Source organism: Coptis chinensis, chromosome 1, assembly GCF_015680905.1.
Source record: "Coptis chinensis isolate HL-2020 chromosome 1, ASM1568090v1, whole genome shotgun sequence".
In the NCBI taxonomy this organism is placed as follows: Eukaryota; Viridiplantae; Streptophyta; class Magnoliopsida; order Ranunculales; family Ranunculaceae; genus Coptis; species Coptis chinensis.
Genome location: NC_141456.1, coordinates 226,356 through 243,073, shown reverse-complemented (window position 1 = coordinate 243,073; position 16,718 = coordinate 226,356). Strand labels below are relative to the sequence as shown.

Below are 16,718 nucleotides of genomic sequence, written 5' to 3'. Positions count from 1 at the left end.
TTTGGACTAAGTCTCCAACGGCCAAATATCGTTTAGAATTTTTTATAAAGCCCCAAATCCCAAGCGGTTGTCATTTGGAGACTTAGTCCAAACGATTATATTATCGCCGGTCAAAAATTCAAAAAAGCGAACTTTATATTTTGAAAAATATAAAATCCCAAACGGTAATGACCATATCGTTGGAGACTTACGTCCAAACGGAGACTTAGTCCATATCGTTGGAGACTGGAGACTTAGTCAAAACGGTGTGGTCGGGATTTGAACTTTGAAAAAATATAAAGTTCGCTTTTTGGCCTCTTGACCGTGTGGGCACATCGTTTGGACTAACTCAAACGACGTTCAAAACGACGACTTAGTCCAAACGATGTGGCCATATCGTTGGAGACTTAGTCCAAACGGTATGGCCATATCGTTGGTTTGTACAATGAATCCACTCCCAAAGCCGGTCGTTTAAGCCATATCGGGTTTTCGAACCAACTTTTTGGGGCCAATGACACGCTTGTAATAATTGTTTTTTTTTAGACTTTTTGGGACCAATGACACACTTGTAATAATTTTTTTTTTTTGGAGTCTGCCCAACACAATATGGGGCCCGTCAATAACAAATACCATTTTGTTTGTAGTGATCAATTTCTTCTTCTTCTAAGATTAGTTATGGATGTACTGGGTTTGGGTTAAATTGAGAATAAAAAATAAATAAAACTTAATCTTTCGTATTCATCAGTAATGGCGGTTATAAAGTCACTCAAACTCTCTCTCTATCTCTCTGGTTTTACAAATTTTTTATAGAATGAATTGAATGAATTTTTCTTTCTCTTTTCCCTCTTATATAGTGTTCTAATTGTAGTCTTACCCTATCACTTCCTGACACGTGTCCATTCTCTTCTTCCTTTTCTTTTTTCTGCTTGAACCTGCAACATACGAACACTAACCACATACATTTCGAATTATTTTTGATATTATGGGCTGAAATATCAGCCTGACGATGTTTGCCCACGACATCCCCTCTCTAAATTTTCAAATTTCAAACCTCAAAAATTTGAATGTTTCGAGAATCGACCGCGAAAAAAAAAAAATCAGATTTTCAAAATTGAAATTCAAAAACTCAAACGGTTACTATTTGGAACAGAAAGGTCGGGCCCATATCGCAAATATAAAAAACTCGCTGTCCATTTCTCTCTCTTAAATTATTTGCAAAACTCAAACATCCAAAACCCCACCGCCCGCCATTAACCAAATTTTCCAAAAGCTTTGGTTTGTTCTTTTTCGCTGAAAGATTCTTAAAGTACCTAAAAGTTCTTACAAATTGAACAAGTTAGTTATGCAAAATTATTAAACTACTTTTATTTCTATTTTTTCATACCCAACTTCGCGTCTATTCCTCTTCTCAAATTAAGAAGTCTAGGGTTAGGGTTTGAACTTGATTGTTTTATCTATACAACCACTATGCTAACTAGATTTCTGAAATATATATTTTGAGCTGTTTCAGTATGGCTAGGAGAAAAACTTATGTTAATTTTAGGCAAACCATCTCGAAACGATCCTGGCTTCGACGTCAAGAACGTATGTTTTTGAGACAAACACCATCACCTCGAACCCCGTCACTATCACCACGAAACATCGATACGTGTATAATAAATAATATATTATACAATTGTACTGAGTATAGCGATAGTAGTATCGATGAAGAATATAATTCTAATGAAAAATTTATTATTTCTAATGATACCGACATATCGAATGAAGATATCAAGCTGAAGATAGAACCAGTTCTTCTTCCTCAACTTCGACATCACAAAGGACTGAAACTGATGAACAAGCATGGTTCCCAACGTATCTTGTTGATGGTCTAACATGCCATCCATTCGAGATTGTGACCTCAGAATCAGAGCGTGAAATTATGGAGGACAACATCATATGGAGTGGTGGTTTGAATCCTCACTTCCCAAAAAGACCCAACTTAGCAGTAGTTAGAGCTGCATATCAGATACCCAATACTGTCACTCTTCAACACTATGCTGGATGTAGGAAAGGTCCCAAATGCCAAAGTGGTGATGCCCCGTCAATCATCATCACTGTTGGGCAACTAGCTGCTGGTTTGCGACTTCCTTTAACTGACCTCGATCGAGAGGTACTGAACCATTTGATCATCTCTCTTGGCCAAGGCACGGGCAATTTTTGGAGATTGATGCACATTTGTAACTACTATAATGCGCATTTTGAACCCGATATGCGGAGATCCCAAAAAATTCGGCTTATCGATATTCAGACCCATTATACCTTTATCGAACGTACTGAAAAAAACAAAAACGGTTCAACTGAGCCTAGTGGTTATTTTTATCCCAAGAAACGAAATAACCAACAGGGTATCATAAGAGTGAATTGAGATAGTGACTTTAGATGGCCACTCTATCCTCTCATCATATCTAGTCAATGGGAGTCATCCGCATCTATCACTGTTCCTTCCTTGGTACATCGTGTTTTTAATATTAAAGGTATGTCTATCTCTAAAAGAAAAATTGACACTCCATCTCAAACCTTTTATCTAATTGGCCTACCCCTATGTCATTGTTTCAGTACTAAGACCTGCCACTTCGAGAGGTCATGAAGAGTCTACTAGAGTAATGGAGCTTCTGAAAGGCACTGATGAAGAAATAACTGCTAGAACTGGTGCTAATCAATATGGAAACCCTGTCTCGAATGTCGTCTTAGAAGCAGATGTCGACAATTATGTTGCTCCTTTATATACCTTAAAGAGTAATGTGCTTAGAGGTCAAGATCCTTCTCCTCCCCAAACTGTTGTACCTTCCCAAGCTACTCCATGTTCATTACAATCTTGTTCTTATAAAGAAGGATTTAGAAAAACTTTTGATTCTTCTGAATTGCCTGATAACACTCCTCGATGTTATTTTGATTATATAATTAATGGTTTTATTATGACTGAAGATCTTTTTTCCAATATCAAACAATAAGTTCCAGACTTCTATAATTATCCACTTTTGCAAAATGTGTTTGATCACCACTGCTTATTGTACACAGATATGGCATCTTGCATCCTTCGTGGCCAAGATAAATCAACTGGCAAGTTTTTGAACTCGAAAAAATCAACAGGAGGTAGTTCCTCCCAGGCCCTGACTCCAACTTCTTCCAAAGAAAAACATGTCAATACTGGCCCTCATCAAAAGAAAAGAAAATAACCTTGTACCACTGAAACATTACCAACTACGAAGGCATTTAAGACTCCGAAAACTACCACCTCTTTTGCACCTGCTTCTGTGCCATTGAAATCTTCAATTGTTCAATTCCAGCCACTGTTCATACCACTGCTCCATCAACTGTTTATGCTGCTTCTTCTTCTTCATCTGAAGTTTTTGTGGCCAATTTTATCCTCCACAATAAGAAGAGAGTTCTAAAATCTTATTCTCTATTTTCTGAGCCTCCAACACCTGGTCTCGGAGAAGCTCTCATTCTAAAGACAATTCTTCCTCAAGATCGATCAGCAATGGCTAAAATTCCAATTACTGCGCTTTCAAATTTTGTGTTCTTCGCTCGAAAAAGTAAGTATATACCTGTCACACCCCAAATTTCCAGAAAGTCTAAAATAGGGAATTTCCAGGATATAAATATCTCAATCGTCACCCTATTCAATCATCTGAAAACTTAAGATGAAACGAAACCCTAATAACCCATTTTCCAAATTAACTCACAATATAAAAACCACTTATTAAATACACATATGATAACTTATTTAAATATGAGTTTTATACACTTTACTTTTAAGCCAGCACGTTGTCTTAGGGTAGGATATTTACGTCCCTGCATACAAGATTAACGGATCTTACCCTTCTGCAAAACAGAGTTAGACCTCACAATAAAAGTATTTATCTCAACCAGTCAAATTTCTATTCATAATCAAAACCTCATTTAAGACATTGAAGTCTAATTGATACCACATATATAGTTCGTCTCGCATATTAAAAAATATCACTTATCATTACACTAACAGGTCATTCATGACACATCCAATAAATACTTGATTGGGTCATTCCCGCCACATTCAAAGAATACCTATCATAACACCAACAAGTTATTCATGACACATTCAATGAATATCTTTTTAAACCACCACTATCACGTACACAATTTAATATTAACATTTATACATATAGTTATCACTAAAACTAATATATAATATGTAATATGGTGGCTGCACTTTTGCTCAAAGCTGCCTACGTATCTAAATCTTTCAAGATTGGAATCAAACATTTGAAGTTCTTAGCCTTATTTGTCTTGCATAAATATCATATATCCCTCTTGTAAACTCGGACTTATGAGTCATAGCCATCTCTGGACTTTTAATGCTCCTAAACCAAGCCTCTTATAGGCATAAAACTAACAGGTCATTCCGTACATTCAAGGATCCATACCTACATTCATGTACACTCGAGGAATAGAGCCAACCCGTAAGGCGAATACCTTAGTTCTCTCTCTAGGGCGGTTTCCTCCATGACTTCACTAGTCATAATTAAACATTTCTTTTTATCTCAACAAGGAGGCGTGGAGAGTTATAAAAATATGGGTGACAATGGTAATTAATTTTCCTGATGTCTACGTGTCATAGCGTCGTATATCATAAAAGACTGAAATATCACATAATAGTTAATACATGTACACACGTATATATATAAAGTCTTAGCCTAAAGTCAAGCACGCTAATAGCCCTAGACCTATCCTAATAGACCAAATCATCATCTGAGTTAAAAGTCAAACTTGGTCAACTAGTCAAAGTAAACTCTTGTCAACTAGTCAAAGTCAACCCTGGTCAACAGCAGTCAACCTGCCAAGGGTCAACATTAGTCAACCAGTCCTAAACTCATCTAACCCAAAAACCCAAAGACTAAGGCCCAAAGTCTTTAGCCTTTCCCAAGCCCAACTAAAACTTAAGCCCAAAAGTGAAAAAAAACTCAAGCCCGCATAACTGATTCCGGCCCAAGCCCAACAAAAAAGAAATGAATATGATCACTACCTTCTTCTTCTTCTTCCTCACATCTCGCCACCTCCACCGATTAGCCACCACAAACCACCAACCCTCCTCCACTCTAACCCCATCGGTTTCACTCCTCACAAAAAACCCAATCTTTTGACACCACTAAAACCCAATTCCATCACTCGTCAGAAGTCACATTTCGACACCATTAACGTCCCTGAGCTACTTCGACAACACTCAAACAACCCCCAAACCCCACCGAAATAGCTCGGTTTTAATCCCTAATCAAAACCCAACATAATGGTATAGCAAAAACTCGATTTCATTACCTCGAACACACTCCCTCCAACTAGATCGCGCAGCCATTAACGCCCCCACTCTCCAACACTCAATAGCCCCCACTACCACCAATCATAAACCAACCAAAACCACAACAATAAGAGTTCAAAACCACAACAAAAAGAGTTCAAACAAAATGTAGGACGATTTCTTCTTTTGGGCTTACGCCACCATTAACAGCCCATAAAGCTTTAACAATTCAATTTCATAGTTTCACAGTTAAGCAAATCAATATGTTAACATTTAACAGTTTATTAATTCGACAGGATAAAAAAAATCGACAGAAGAATAAGCAGAACAAAAATACTGAGTGGAAAACTAGTTTTTTTCTTCATACCCGTAAAACTGTAAAACTCTAGGTTCGGTGAAATAGAAAAAATAAAATATAACTACTCACTCATGATACGCTCCTGCTATTCACTGATATTAGCTATCAGTAAATCTCCAGCAAGAAACCTCTCTTCTCCTCTATGTGAAAAACTCTATTTTTTCTTCTCTATGTAAAAATAATCCCTACGTGTGAACTCCTTTTTGTTTTTTAAACCCCCCGAAAAACAGAGATGAAGGTTTATCTCTTTACCTACGGGGTTTTCATATCCTTAACTAATATTTATCCTATTTTTTTGTTTTATCTATTATTATTATTATTATTATTATTATTATTATTATTATTATTATTATTATTATTATGGTACTAGAAAAAAAAACGAGGTGCTATAATACCTTTGGGCTTACTCTTATACTTGTTTAACCATTATTTATAATGCATCCATCTGCTGTATTCTTGATTTCAGACTAAATTTGCTGCTATCAATGAGTTTGAGAATGATATGGCTTCCCTTCGTCTTCTCAGGGAAGACAATGAGAAATTGAAGAAGGACAAAGAACAACTCCAACACTCTGTTGAAGAAGAAAAAAGAAAACATGCTCTCACCATATCACAAAACTAGGTGCTTTCAAAACAGCTCGACAAACTGCTAATGCCAATCTGAAGACTTTTGTTGATGATACTACCCCATTGATTAATGGACTGAAGCGCTCTTATGCAGAGATGGAAGTGAAACTCGAGACCGAAAGAACTAATTTTGAAAAATAAAAAGCTGATCTCGTGGCCCAAATAACTAAGGCTGATCTCGACCTGATTGAAGCTGATGAAAATATGAATTATTGTGTTTCTACCATGAGGAGTTTCAAACAATACCTTCTTGCAGATGTTATTGATCAGTATAACCTTAATTCTGATGATGAGAATGATATTCCTTCTGAAGTTGCCATCAATATTGACAAAGAAGTTGTCAACGCTGATACCGAGATAGAGATAAACACCGGCCAATGATGATGATGTGGACACAATTAATCCCATCGAGGTTGTGGCTACCCCATCTCTCATTCTTAACTCATTGCGTCATGATCCTTCCATTCTAGAGGGAATCGATATGCTTGTTGATGTTGACTTAGATCTTGAGGCCAGATGCAATGCTCCAGATCAAACCAAAGACTCCATCCTGAGCTAATTGTTTCTTTATGATTTGGTCAAGTTTGTAATATTGATACAATGATTTGTCTATTTTGCCTCATTCTCTTAAACTTCCTTTGAATTATGAAAAATAGATCTTCTTGCTTCTTGTCATTCGCTTATATTTTGTAATATATCTGTTAATAGCTTTTGATACTTAGTAAAAATTTGAAAAGAAAATTAAACTTAGTACCACGTACTTTCATTTTTTTTTTCATAAATGGTACCTGTACTTTGTTTCTCGTCTATTAGTACCACAAACTCTTAATTTGGTTCAATTTAGTACCTCCGTCTATTTTCCATCCCAATCTATCAAATTTGTCTAATGGGGACCTCACGTGTTTAACCACGTGCCAAAGTCGCTCAAACTCTCTCTCTATCGCTCTGGTTTTACAAGTTTTTTATAGAATGAATCGAATGAATCTTTCTTTCTCTTTCCCTTATTTATATAGTGTTCCAGTTGTGGTCTTGCCCTATCACTTCCTAACACGTGTCCATTTTCTTCTTCCTCCTCTTTTTCCCGCTTGAACCTGTAACATATGAACACTAACCATAGACATTTCGAGTTAGTTCTGATATTATGGGCTGAAATATCAGCATGAGGATATTTGCCCACGACAAAACTCTTTTAAAGAAAACTCTTTTAAAAGGACTCTGTAGTTGGATATTGAGTTATTGACGATTTGTACACTCATAATGGTATAGTGTTTAGTTTAGAGAATTTTAATTATGAAAAAGTCGTGTTAAGAATGATGAAAGTTTTGGCCCATTCAACCAGATTTATAGAAGTGTTTTTCTAACAATAATACCGACTTTGACAAAGTCCACCTCCCAAAACAAACAGATTTAAACGGCCAAACTGTCTGATTCATTGACTGGGAAAAAAAAAGAAAGAAAAATTTAATAATCAAAAGGAAACATTAACAACATATGACACCACACTTGATCACGTTCAGCTAAAAAATAATTCCAAAACACTTTGGCCGGCTAACGTGTGAAAGATGATCATATGAATTGTTGAATGCAATGAAGAAAAGGGGAGGAAATATTAAGCTAGACTTCTGCTGCCAATATTGAAGATGAAGCTCTGGAAAAGAGCTTCAGCTTTAATAAAAGACAGAAATAGCATATATATTGCAAAGTTATCAAGGAAGACTTCTTTCCGAAACCCCGAACTCGAAGAAGCTGTTATTAAAGCCACAAGTCACGATGAGTCAAGTGTCGATTATAAGAATGCGCAAAGGATCTTTACTTGGATTCGAACGTATCCCAAATTTCTTAAACCTGTTATATGGGCTCTATCGAATCGAATGGAGAAAACGCGGTATTGGGTTGTCGCGCTAAAAGGCCTAATGTTGATGCATGGCATTTTCTGCTGTAAGATTCTCGCTGTTCAGAGGATTGGGCGCCTTCCTTTTGATTTTTCCAATTTTGTTGATGCTTATTCTAATACTCCTAGGACATGGGGCCTTTGCGCATTCATTCGAGCATATTTTGCATTTCTAGACCAAAAATCTGCCTTTGGCACCTTCGACAACGAGGAGGGTGACAAGAGGAGTGATAGTTTGATGGGGAGAACACTCAAGGATCTGCAAAGGTCTCAGGCGTTGCTCGATATGTTATTGCAGGTGAAGCCTTATAGTGACGGATGGAGCGACACTTTGATTCTTGAAGCAATGGATTGCATTGTAATTGAGATCTTCGATATTTATAGCAGAATCTGTAATGGGATTGCTAGTTTTTTGGTCAGGATATACGCGGCTAGTCAACAAGAGGCAGAAATGACACTCCATGTTCTACATAAGGCGACATCACAAGGTGAAGAACTGGATTCGTACTTTGAGTTTTGTAGGGATATTGGTGTTCTAAATGCATCTGAATTTCCTAGAGTTGAGAAGATCCCAGAGGAGGATATTCGAGACCTTGAGCGAATTATAGATGAAGTTAAGAATAGAGAGATGAATACTACTTCCTTAATAAATGTGGAAGAAGCTAATCTAGAACAGAAACAAAGTCGTGAAATGGAGAACTTGAAGGAGGGCTCAGTGAAGTTAATGAAAACTATAATCACTAGCAATTGGGTCGTTTTCGACGATGAATTCAAGACGGATGAAGAGAGAAGGGGATGTGTAGATGGTGTAGATGGTGTAGGAACTAGCAGCTACACAAATCCCTTTGCAGCTTCAATGAGTATTCCTCCTGTCCAATATGGTTCTAACAGCGTTTTCACGAATTCGAGCAGCCACCTGCCAATGCAACAGCGTTACGATCCGCTACAAGTAGCATTGTCAACTGGCAGAAATGAAAGAAATCTAGTTTTGTCTCTTTGATGTGATTTAAGTTTGTTCTTTTCTTTCTTTTTTAGTGGATGCCATGAAAATCAATTTAGCAAATTAAAGTTGAATTGATTGGCCAAATCAACAGATTTTGAGTACACTTGTTTGTTGCGAATTATTAACTCCCCGCAGTTACGGGACTAAACCCACTTTTTATTCTCAAGATGACAATAATACACTTTTGTTTTCGACTTTTGGTAACTTTTAGCAGATATGCTGTCAATTTCTTTTCGATCAATCTTTTTTACTTTTTGTACTTGAACCAAGGGTGTCTTACTTAATCAACAGCACAATGTTAATGTGATAATTTGGATAATCTTTAGAATATTGCCTGCTGCAAATCAGGGTTCTGCGCACTATCGCATGGTATATTTCAAGTAGTGTATTGCTACGTCTGTTTGGCCATGTGAAATTCGGTAGTACTCTTATGTTTAGGGTATGGAAAACAAGTGGTGGATACTCCAAAAGTAATTATTCTAGAAAATGTTTGGTCCCTTTTATTTTAGAGGGATTGTCTCATACTGTTTTTCATTGTTTTTTTATTTTTCCAACTCTCCCGATAGAATAAAAATCTCCCAAGATAAGAAAAAAACACACAAATCGACCGAAGAAAACCCATATTAGTAACTTCAAAAAGAAAAATCAAACTTCAATTCAACATAATTTCATGGAAGAATCAAAATGGTGGTCGGTTGATCGGAACGGAGACGGTGAAGAAGAAGAAGCCATAGACCATTTATATTTTTTTTGTTGCTTGCTCCTCCTATTTTTGATCTCTAATTTTAATTTGGAAAAGTGAAGGGAAGAATTTGTGAGAGAAGAAAATGAGTGGATGAAGAAGAAGGTTCGATCTTTTGAGTGTATAACTCGAATGAATAATAAAATGATGTTTTCTCTTTCCTGTATTTCTCTTGTGTATTACGGTATCTCACCTAAACCCAAAGATCCACTATACACGTTTTTTCTAGTTTCACAATCTATCCCATTTAGAGCATTCCCAATGCAAGTCAAAATAATCCCCCCCTTATCACCTCCACGTAGACACTTATTCCGTCTATTTTCACCAAAATGGTGAAAAGCAAGGTAAAGCTATATAACATCCCGTCTGGTATTTTGTCTGAAGTTAAAAAAAATCGAAAAAACACGCGAGATGGAATGAAACATTCCGTCTGAAAAAAAAATCGAAAAAAACACACGAGACGGAATCCAACATCCCGTCTGTAGTTAACAAGTCAGCCACTATCTCGGTTGAAGGTTTCACCTTGATTTCAACTGGAGAAAATAGTCATCAGTTTTTCACCTCTGCATTAGACACCACTTTTTCCCCAAAACCGGTGACTATAGTCACAAAACCACCTGCATTGGGAATGCTCTTATCGAGTGAGCGGAGCGAACGATCTTGGCAGAAGGGGGGTTATGCTGACAAAAACCAAATTGGTTGGTTTCTGTCTCTCCTCACCTCTCTCTCTCTCCCTTTCCCTCCTTCATTCCTTCCCTCTCAACCAAACCTCTCTCTCTCTCCACCCACAAACCCATCTCTCCCTCTCTTCTCCACCTCCGCTCACGCCCCCACTGCTTGCAGTTATCTTCTAGTCGAGTGAGTGGAGCGAACAATCTTGGCAGAAGGGGGGGTAATGGGTTTGCGGACAAAACCCAAATTGGTTAGTTTCTGTCTGTCTGTCCGTCCTCAACTTCTCTCTTATTTTTTCTTCGCCCCCAATACCCTTTCTCCTTCATCCATCTCTCTCTCCCCCCACATCACCCAACTCTCTCTCCCCGCAGCTCCGCTCACTCCCCACTGCCACGCAGTATACTAGTACCCTACTTATTAGTTGTGACCCCAATTCATAAAATGAACCGGACCAAACACTAAGAGTTAGTATAGATGGCCTTATTCCTTCTACAAATTGGGCAATTCACGTTGCCAAACAAGGCCTAAAAGTTAAAACTACTCGAGTCTTCTCTCTTTCCTCTTTTATTGATAACATGTATAAGGTATGTATGAAAATGTTTTCGTCACTTGTTATGATGTTATCCTACTGTGCAATTCTTTGTTTAATATTAAGAAGGGCATATATTCATGTTATGATGTTATCCTACTGTGCAATTCTTTGTTTAATATTTAATGTTAAGAAGGGCATATGTCGTTGAATGGGATGATCCCTAGAAAATTCCAGCTAGGGATGCACTAGGTGCTTGTTGGCTACTGATTGCTCTGTGCATATGAAGATTGAAGATTGGTTGCGTTATCAATATATGTAAATTTACCAAAAAAAACATGTATTCGCGGATAGTTTCAATAAATCCCATTGATTGAAATACCTAGCGGAAGTGAAAAACATCTGAAGGGGAAGAAGTCACAGTTGAAGAGGCCAGTCAGCCCCAAAAATTGCTGCTCCAAGTGCATGACCACAATTATATTGAAAATGGAAACAAACAAGTTCAATTTCAAAGAAAAACCTCTTGGCGTCATCATAATCTAGTAATGACTTCACAGAAATGGAAAAAGAGCTGATACAAACATTTAACTCACACTAACGTGCCGCCAGTCCTCACAAAAACCACTGATTAGGTTATTTTAACCTTCTAATGGTTGTCTAAGTTTTGCTAGGATTTCCATTCTACTAATTACTCCAGGACACAAAATTGCATGACTTCCAGGGTAGACGCATATCAGGGCTCTTAAATCTTTTAAGATGTAAATTCCCATATAGTTGAAAAAAATATAATAGCAACAGAAGCAATTGTATACACCTGAGACAGCATAGAGCGAAAATACATATTACAAGTACTTCATCAAAATAACAATGAAGATGAACAGAATTCATTAATTATATTATCAAATATACCTTGTAGAAGATCAGGGTGACTACTTTCACAAGTCAGAGCACTAAGCTATGAGATCCAGGTATGTGGTCCCATAAGCAGTGTGTCCAAAAAAGAAATAAAGATGACAACAATGAAGAGAAAGATTTGGAAACAAGTTTCGTGTCTCCAATAGGTTTAAGCACTATAGAAGGCCTAGACAAAAACTGGGACAACTTAGCACCTTATCATAGTGACCACTTTTCTACAAGTGCTAACCTAGACCAATTGCTGTCTTGAAACCTTCTAATCAGCACTCACCATCCCTTCTAGATAATGTGCTAATCCAACATAAGTTCTTCAAATTCCTGTCTTGGATCAGGAAGACTTCTAGAGACTGTTCTCACGAACATTTCAAAAGTCATCAACCTAGAGGCTGGACTAAGACATATAGCATCCCATTGTTGCTATCTGCAAAAGAATAGGGGCACATGAGATAATGGAGTAACATAATATATACTAAGTCATGCACACAGCAAACACAACGAAGAAAAGGCCAATAGCAGATAATGCAGGAAACCTCTACCACATATGCAGATTACTCCCAATGTTTAATTTCTGAAATTTGTCAGTCAATTCAAATATAAGCTCCAATTTGACTTTCTCTGGTTTTGTCTGAACAAAAAACCAGTATTTCGATTAAAATCTTCTCTGTTTCGAGAATTTCTAATACATCCACAACTTCAGTTTCTGAATGTCAGAATAAAAGCATGTCCCAGTCAACGCATTTCTTAAAAAACTCAAATTGGAAACACGCTTTCAGGCATTTATTCAACAGAGAACAAACTGTATGGCATTCAAGACAGGAATGGTCCTGAACAGTAATCTGCCATTCTCAAATAGCACCCTATATATATATATGGACTCTTAATCCAAACTTCACTTGATCCAAAACATGAATCTCCAGTAAACCCTTCATCTAGTATTGAAGACCTTCCTGACAACCTTACTTCCGGATACTTCCATAGAGGAACTTTACTACTGACGAAGTTTGTGTCAAATCATTGGTATGCCGTCAAAGTTAGGGGGTGTCATTCAGGGCAAGTGTTTGCAAAGTCTAGCATCCATTTGGCTCCTTCCGCACTACTCACACTTACAAACATAATTTTGTAAAATGTCTAGGTGCTAGTGATTAGCAACCTAAGATGAGACTTACACGTTTTGGCTGGACTCAGACACGAGAGAGGAAAGTGGACCAAAACCATGCCAGCTCAAAACCCTTTTCTTCCCCACAAAAAATTACTTCTGCTTTCCCAAAACTTCCACCATCTTAAACCCACTTGATGCCACTACGCTAACAATGATCCTGCATATCAATAAGAGGACCTAACTATACTGGATGTCGAGCACCAAGCGAGTACATGGGCTGCCCTAACCACCAAGCAGCATAGGTGGTGAATGACTCAACCAGAATAAAAAGAATATGGTTTTCAAGAGACCGATACAGTATTTCAAATCTCCACACTAAAGAAAATTAATTTTCAACAGTGATTAAAACAGGCTCCCAGTTAATCCAAACACCACTAGCACCAAAGCAACAACTTTAGAAAACGCGTGCCTCTGAAGATGAGTATACAAGAAATATATATATATATATATATTTGGTGTCTCGAGGCGACCATGGAGAAGGTAGTGATGTCTATCAAGGGACTTCTATTCTTCTGGACAAAGGTTGATGACGACATGCAGAATATACCCTTTGAGTATTTTGTGTGTAGATGGGAGTCTCTTATGTTTTGAGTGGATCTTTGTAATTGTTTAGATTTTTCTTTTTCAGATTATTCTCAGAGGAGATCTCTTGTATGGGTTTGGATATCTCATCCTAACCTAAATGGCTAAATGTATTATTTTTGTTTCATAAAATATATCTATTTACTGATAAATATATGTATATATATACAAGACAATAACACTGTCACGATAGGAAAACTGCAACGCAGGTATGACAGGTATCAATTCTTATCTATAAACGTCTAAGACATTGACAAGGGTACGTGTGTCGGTGTCTGAAGTGGATACGGGGGCATTAACTTTATTTCTTCTTTTTTTCGAATTTTACCGAAATGCTCTGTTTAAAAGTAGTGTAATTAGATTCCACACTCCGTTCTCTAGGAAAGGTAACATTAGACACTGCATCAACTGAGTTAATTAAAATTCCAAGAGTAGACATTCAGAAAATGAAACTTCTAATCACATATTGGTATTTATGAGGGCATGTACCTTACAGATATTATCTCATTGTTGAAATTAGGAAAGACACAGATGTGATAGATAGTTTTCTATTTATTTGAGTTAGAAATTCTTAGGAGGGCCTAACATTTCTAGGTAATTGTATAAAACTTACGTTGATTATTTTGTGCTGACTAACAATGAGTGATTATTGTCCCCGAACTCCTGAAGAAGAATCTAATCAGGATCCAACGCAATAGTCTAAACTCAATCATCAAGATATACGTAGACCAATTATGCAGAGAGAATTACTGATACATGTACATGGACACATCTCAGAATATGTACACATGGACACACTCAAAACACATGCATTCTAACACGTCTGGATGTATGTACGTATGTTTAGAAAATTTTAAATGTTAAAAAAATTGCACAAGAAAACATCTTCCGAGACATACCAAAACAAACAAGTTAAGTAGCAAAACTCAAAACATTCATTATATAAGTAATAAAAAAAAATCACATATCCATACATCAGATCAGTAATGTGCTAGTACCTAATACAAGGTCATGAATCACGGTATTAGTATAACGGCACATGTTCGTAAGAACAAAAAATGAGAACCATTATGGAAATCTACTATTTATCTCATAAATGGAAGGAGGTGAACATTACCCAACATAGGCCGATAAATTCAAAACTCAGTCTTCAATAACTGAATTATGGCAGTCAATTAAGATAGATAGGCCTTAAACTACAAGAAAATAGGTAAAGGAAACAACATATTCAGGGGAGCTGAATGTCTTAATAAACGGAGAAAGCATTTAACATAATAGAAAATTCATTGACAACAAACTACCGAGAAGCCTCTGCAACAGGCATAAACATATATACAGGAGAAACAGACTGAATGCAATGGGAAGCCCAGTTTTGGCACCCACATTGTACAGCTACCTGATTGTGACAAACTTGTTGGTGCCATGTTTCGCCCAGTGAGACCTCAAATCGATTGCATTAGAAAGGTCGTATCCTTCTGCTGCAAGTTTCTCCAACACTTTCTTAAATGCACCCTGGCTCATTTTCCGTCCTGCTATCCTCGCACCACGCCTTTTGGTACTCATTGGCAGCGGGTACACCGATATGCTTGTGGTACAGCATGCAGATTGCCACCCACCACATCCCCATCGATAACACTGCTGAGGTATCCCAGTGCATGAACAAACTGGTATGGGAATGCCCGAAATATCCACATCTATCCCATTTATGACAAGTGCGGTGTTCTTCCTTCCAGGCCTTGCTCTTTGAACAGAGGAGTTAATAGTATCATCTTTTGGCCCAGCTTTCTTATTCTTCTTAGTCTTGGGTGTTTTCAGTGGACGCCCACCAGGTCTCTTCTTCAAAGGGCCATCCTTCTTAATCTCTGGTTCCTCCAACCTTATCATCCTCTCATCCTTCGATGAATCAGGCGATTGCATCATATGCATTGGCTGAGATCCCGAAGTCTCACATAATATGTGTGAATAACTAGGATTCCCCGGCAAAACATGAAGAAGCTTATCTCTTTGCTGATGAATCCAACCATCGTGCCTCATGAAGTCCATGGGTATGGATGACTCAGGAATCCCACAGTGGTCCCTATGGTGATAGGTTCCGTTCGCACTAACCATGATAGTAGAAGGATCACGACCAGAGAAAAACGGTTTCGTATCTCGCTCTGCCGCAACATTCGACATGAGCTGTAGTGCCAGGTTTCCTTTAAGAGATGGTTCATAGTAACCCCAATTCCGAATATGCAATCCACTATCATCATCCATTACAACACCCACAAAAAGTCCGCCTCGCCCAAAAAAAAAAAGATCCAACCTTTATAAAATTCCTTCTCAACCCATCTTCATCTTCAGCATTCCTTATATCAAAACTACAAATAAATAACCAAATTTCAAAAAATCAAATATATATCACAGCAGATCCCCATTTCTCATTTTATCATAAAAATCTCAACTTTAAACAAATTCGTAAAAATTACTAGATTTCAAACAAAGGGGCTCTCTTAAAACATCAATCAATCTTAAAAAACATTTATGATTTCATAAATTTAATCTGCATTTTAAAAACAATTGCAGACCATTAGGGTTTTAGAGTATGATCTTTGTGTAATAAATAAACTAAATTTTTACTATTTCCAAAAATGAGAAAAAACAAGGGGAAATTGAGATTGGGAGAGAGAAGACTTACTTCGCAGATTGTGAAGCTTTTTAGGTTTCCTTTTCTTTTCCCTTTTTGTGAGATGGAGAGAGGATACAAATAGGCCCAACAGGACAGATTTCTAAGTTCTATTTATTTTGTTGTTATAAAATATTATTTTTTATTTTATTTTTTTGTTTTTTTAAAGTAAATCCCAGGTGCCCTGCACACTTTTTTATCTTATCGTCTATTTTAAATCTACTCAAAGTCTGGAACAATGTTGGTATCAAAAAAGGTTAAAAAAGAATGTTCGTACTT

At 37.1% G+C, this 16,718-nt stretch overlaps 2 protein-coding genes across 5 annotated transcripts; one reads left to right on the top strand and one right to left on the bottom strand.

Annotated features, from left to right (window-relative positions):
* Nucleotides 1-7,730: 7,730 nt before the first annotated feature.
* Nucleotides 7,731-9,371, top strand: LOC147521019 (putative clathrin assembly protein At1g25240). The gene has a single exon (XM_086559868.1). The coding sequence runs from the start codon at nt 7,922-7,924 to the stop codon at nt 9,170-9,172; it is 1,251 nt and encodes a 416-aa protein (XP_086415994.1). The 5' UTR covers nt 7,731-7,921; the 3' UTR covers nt 9,173-9,371.
* Nucleotides 9,372-11,986: 2,615 nt separating this feature from the next.
* Nucleotides 11,987-16,591, bottom strand: LOC147521018 (protein BASIC PENTACYSTEINE1-like). Of its 4 annotated transcripts, none has more exons than XR_015193586.1 (4): nt 16,452-16,591; nt 15,171-16,134; nt 14,892-14,970; nt 11,987-12,454 (listed from the first exon to the last, which is right to left on the bottom strand). XR_015193586.1 is itself a non-coding variant. In XM_086557772.1 (4 exons), the coding sequence occupies exons 2-3, from the start codon at nt 16,028-16,030 to the stop codon at nt 14,407-14,409; spliced, it is 891 nt and encodes a 296-aa protein (XP_086413898.1). In that variant the 5' UTR covers nt 16,031-16,134; nt 16,452-16,591; the 3' UTR covers nt 11,987-12,454; nt 14,388-14,406. The 4 variants fall into 4 exon arrangements, 3 of the variants coding, with proteins under 3 accessions (XP_086413898.1, XP_086414801.1, XP_086415198.1); XM_086557772.1 differs by lacking the exon at nt 14,892-14,970 and adding an exon at nt 14,388-14,437; XM_086558675.1 differs by lacking the exon at nt 14,892-14,970.
* Between the last annotated feature and the right edge of the window lie 127 nt (nt 16,592-16,718).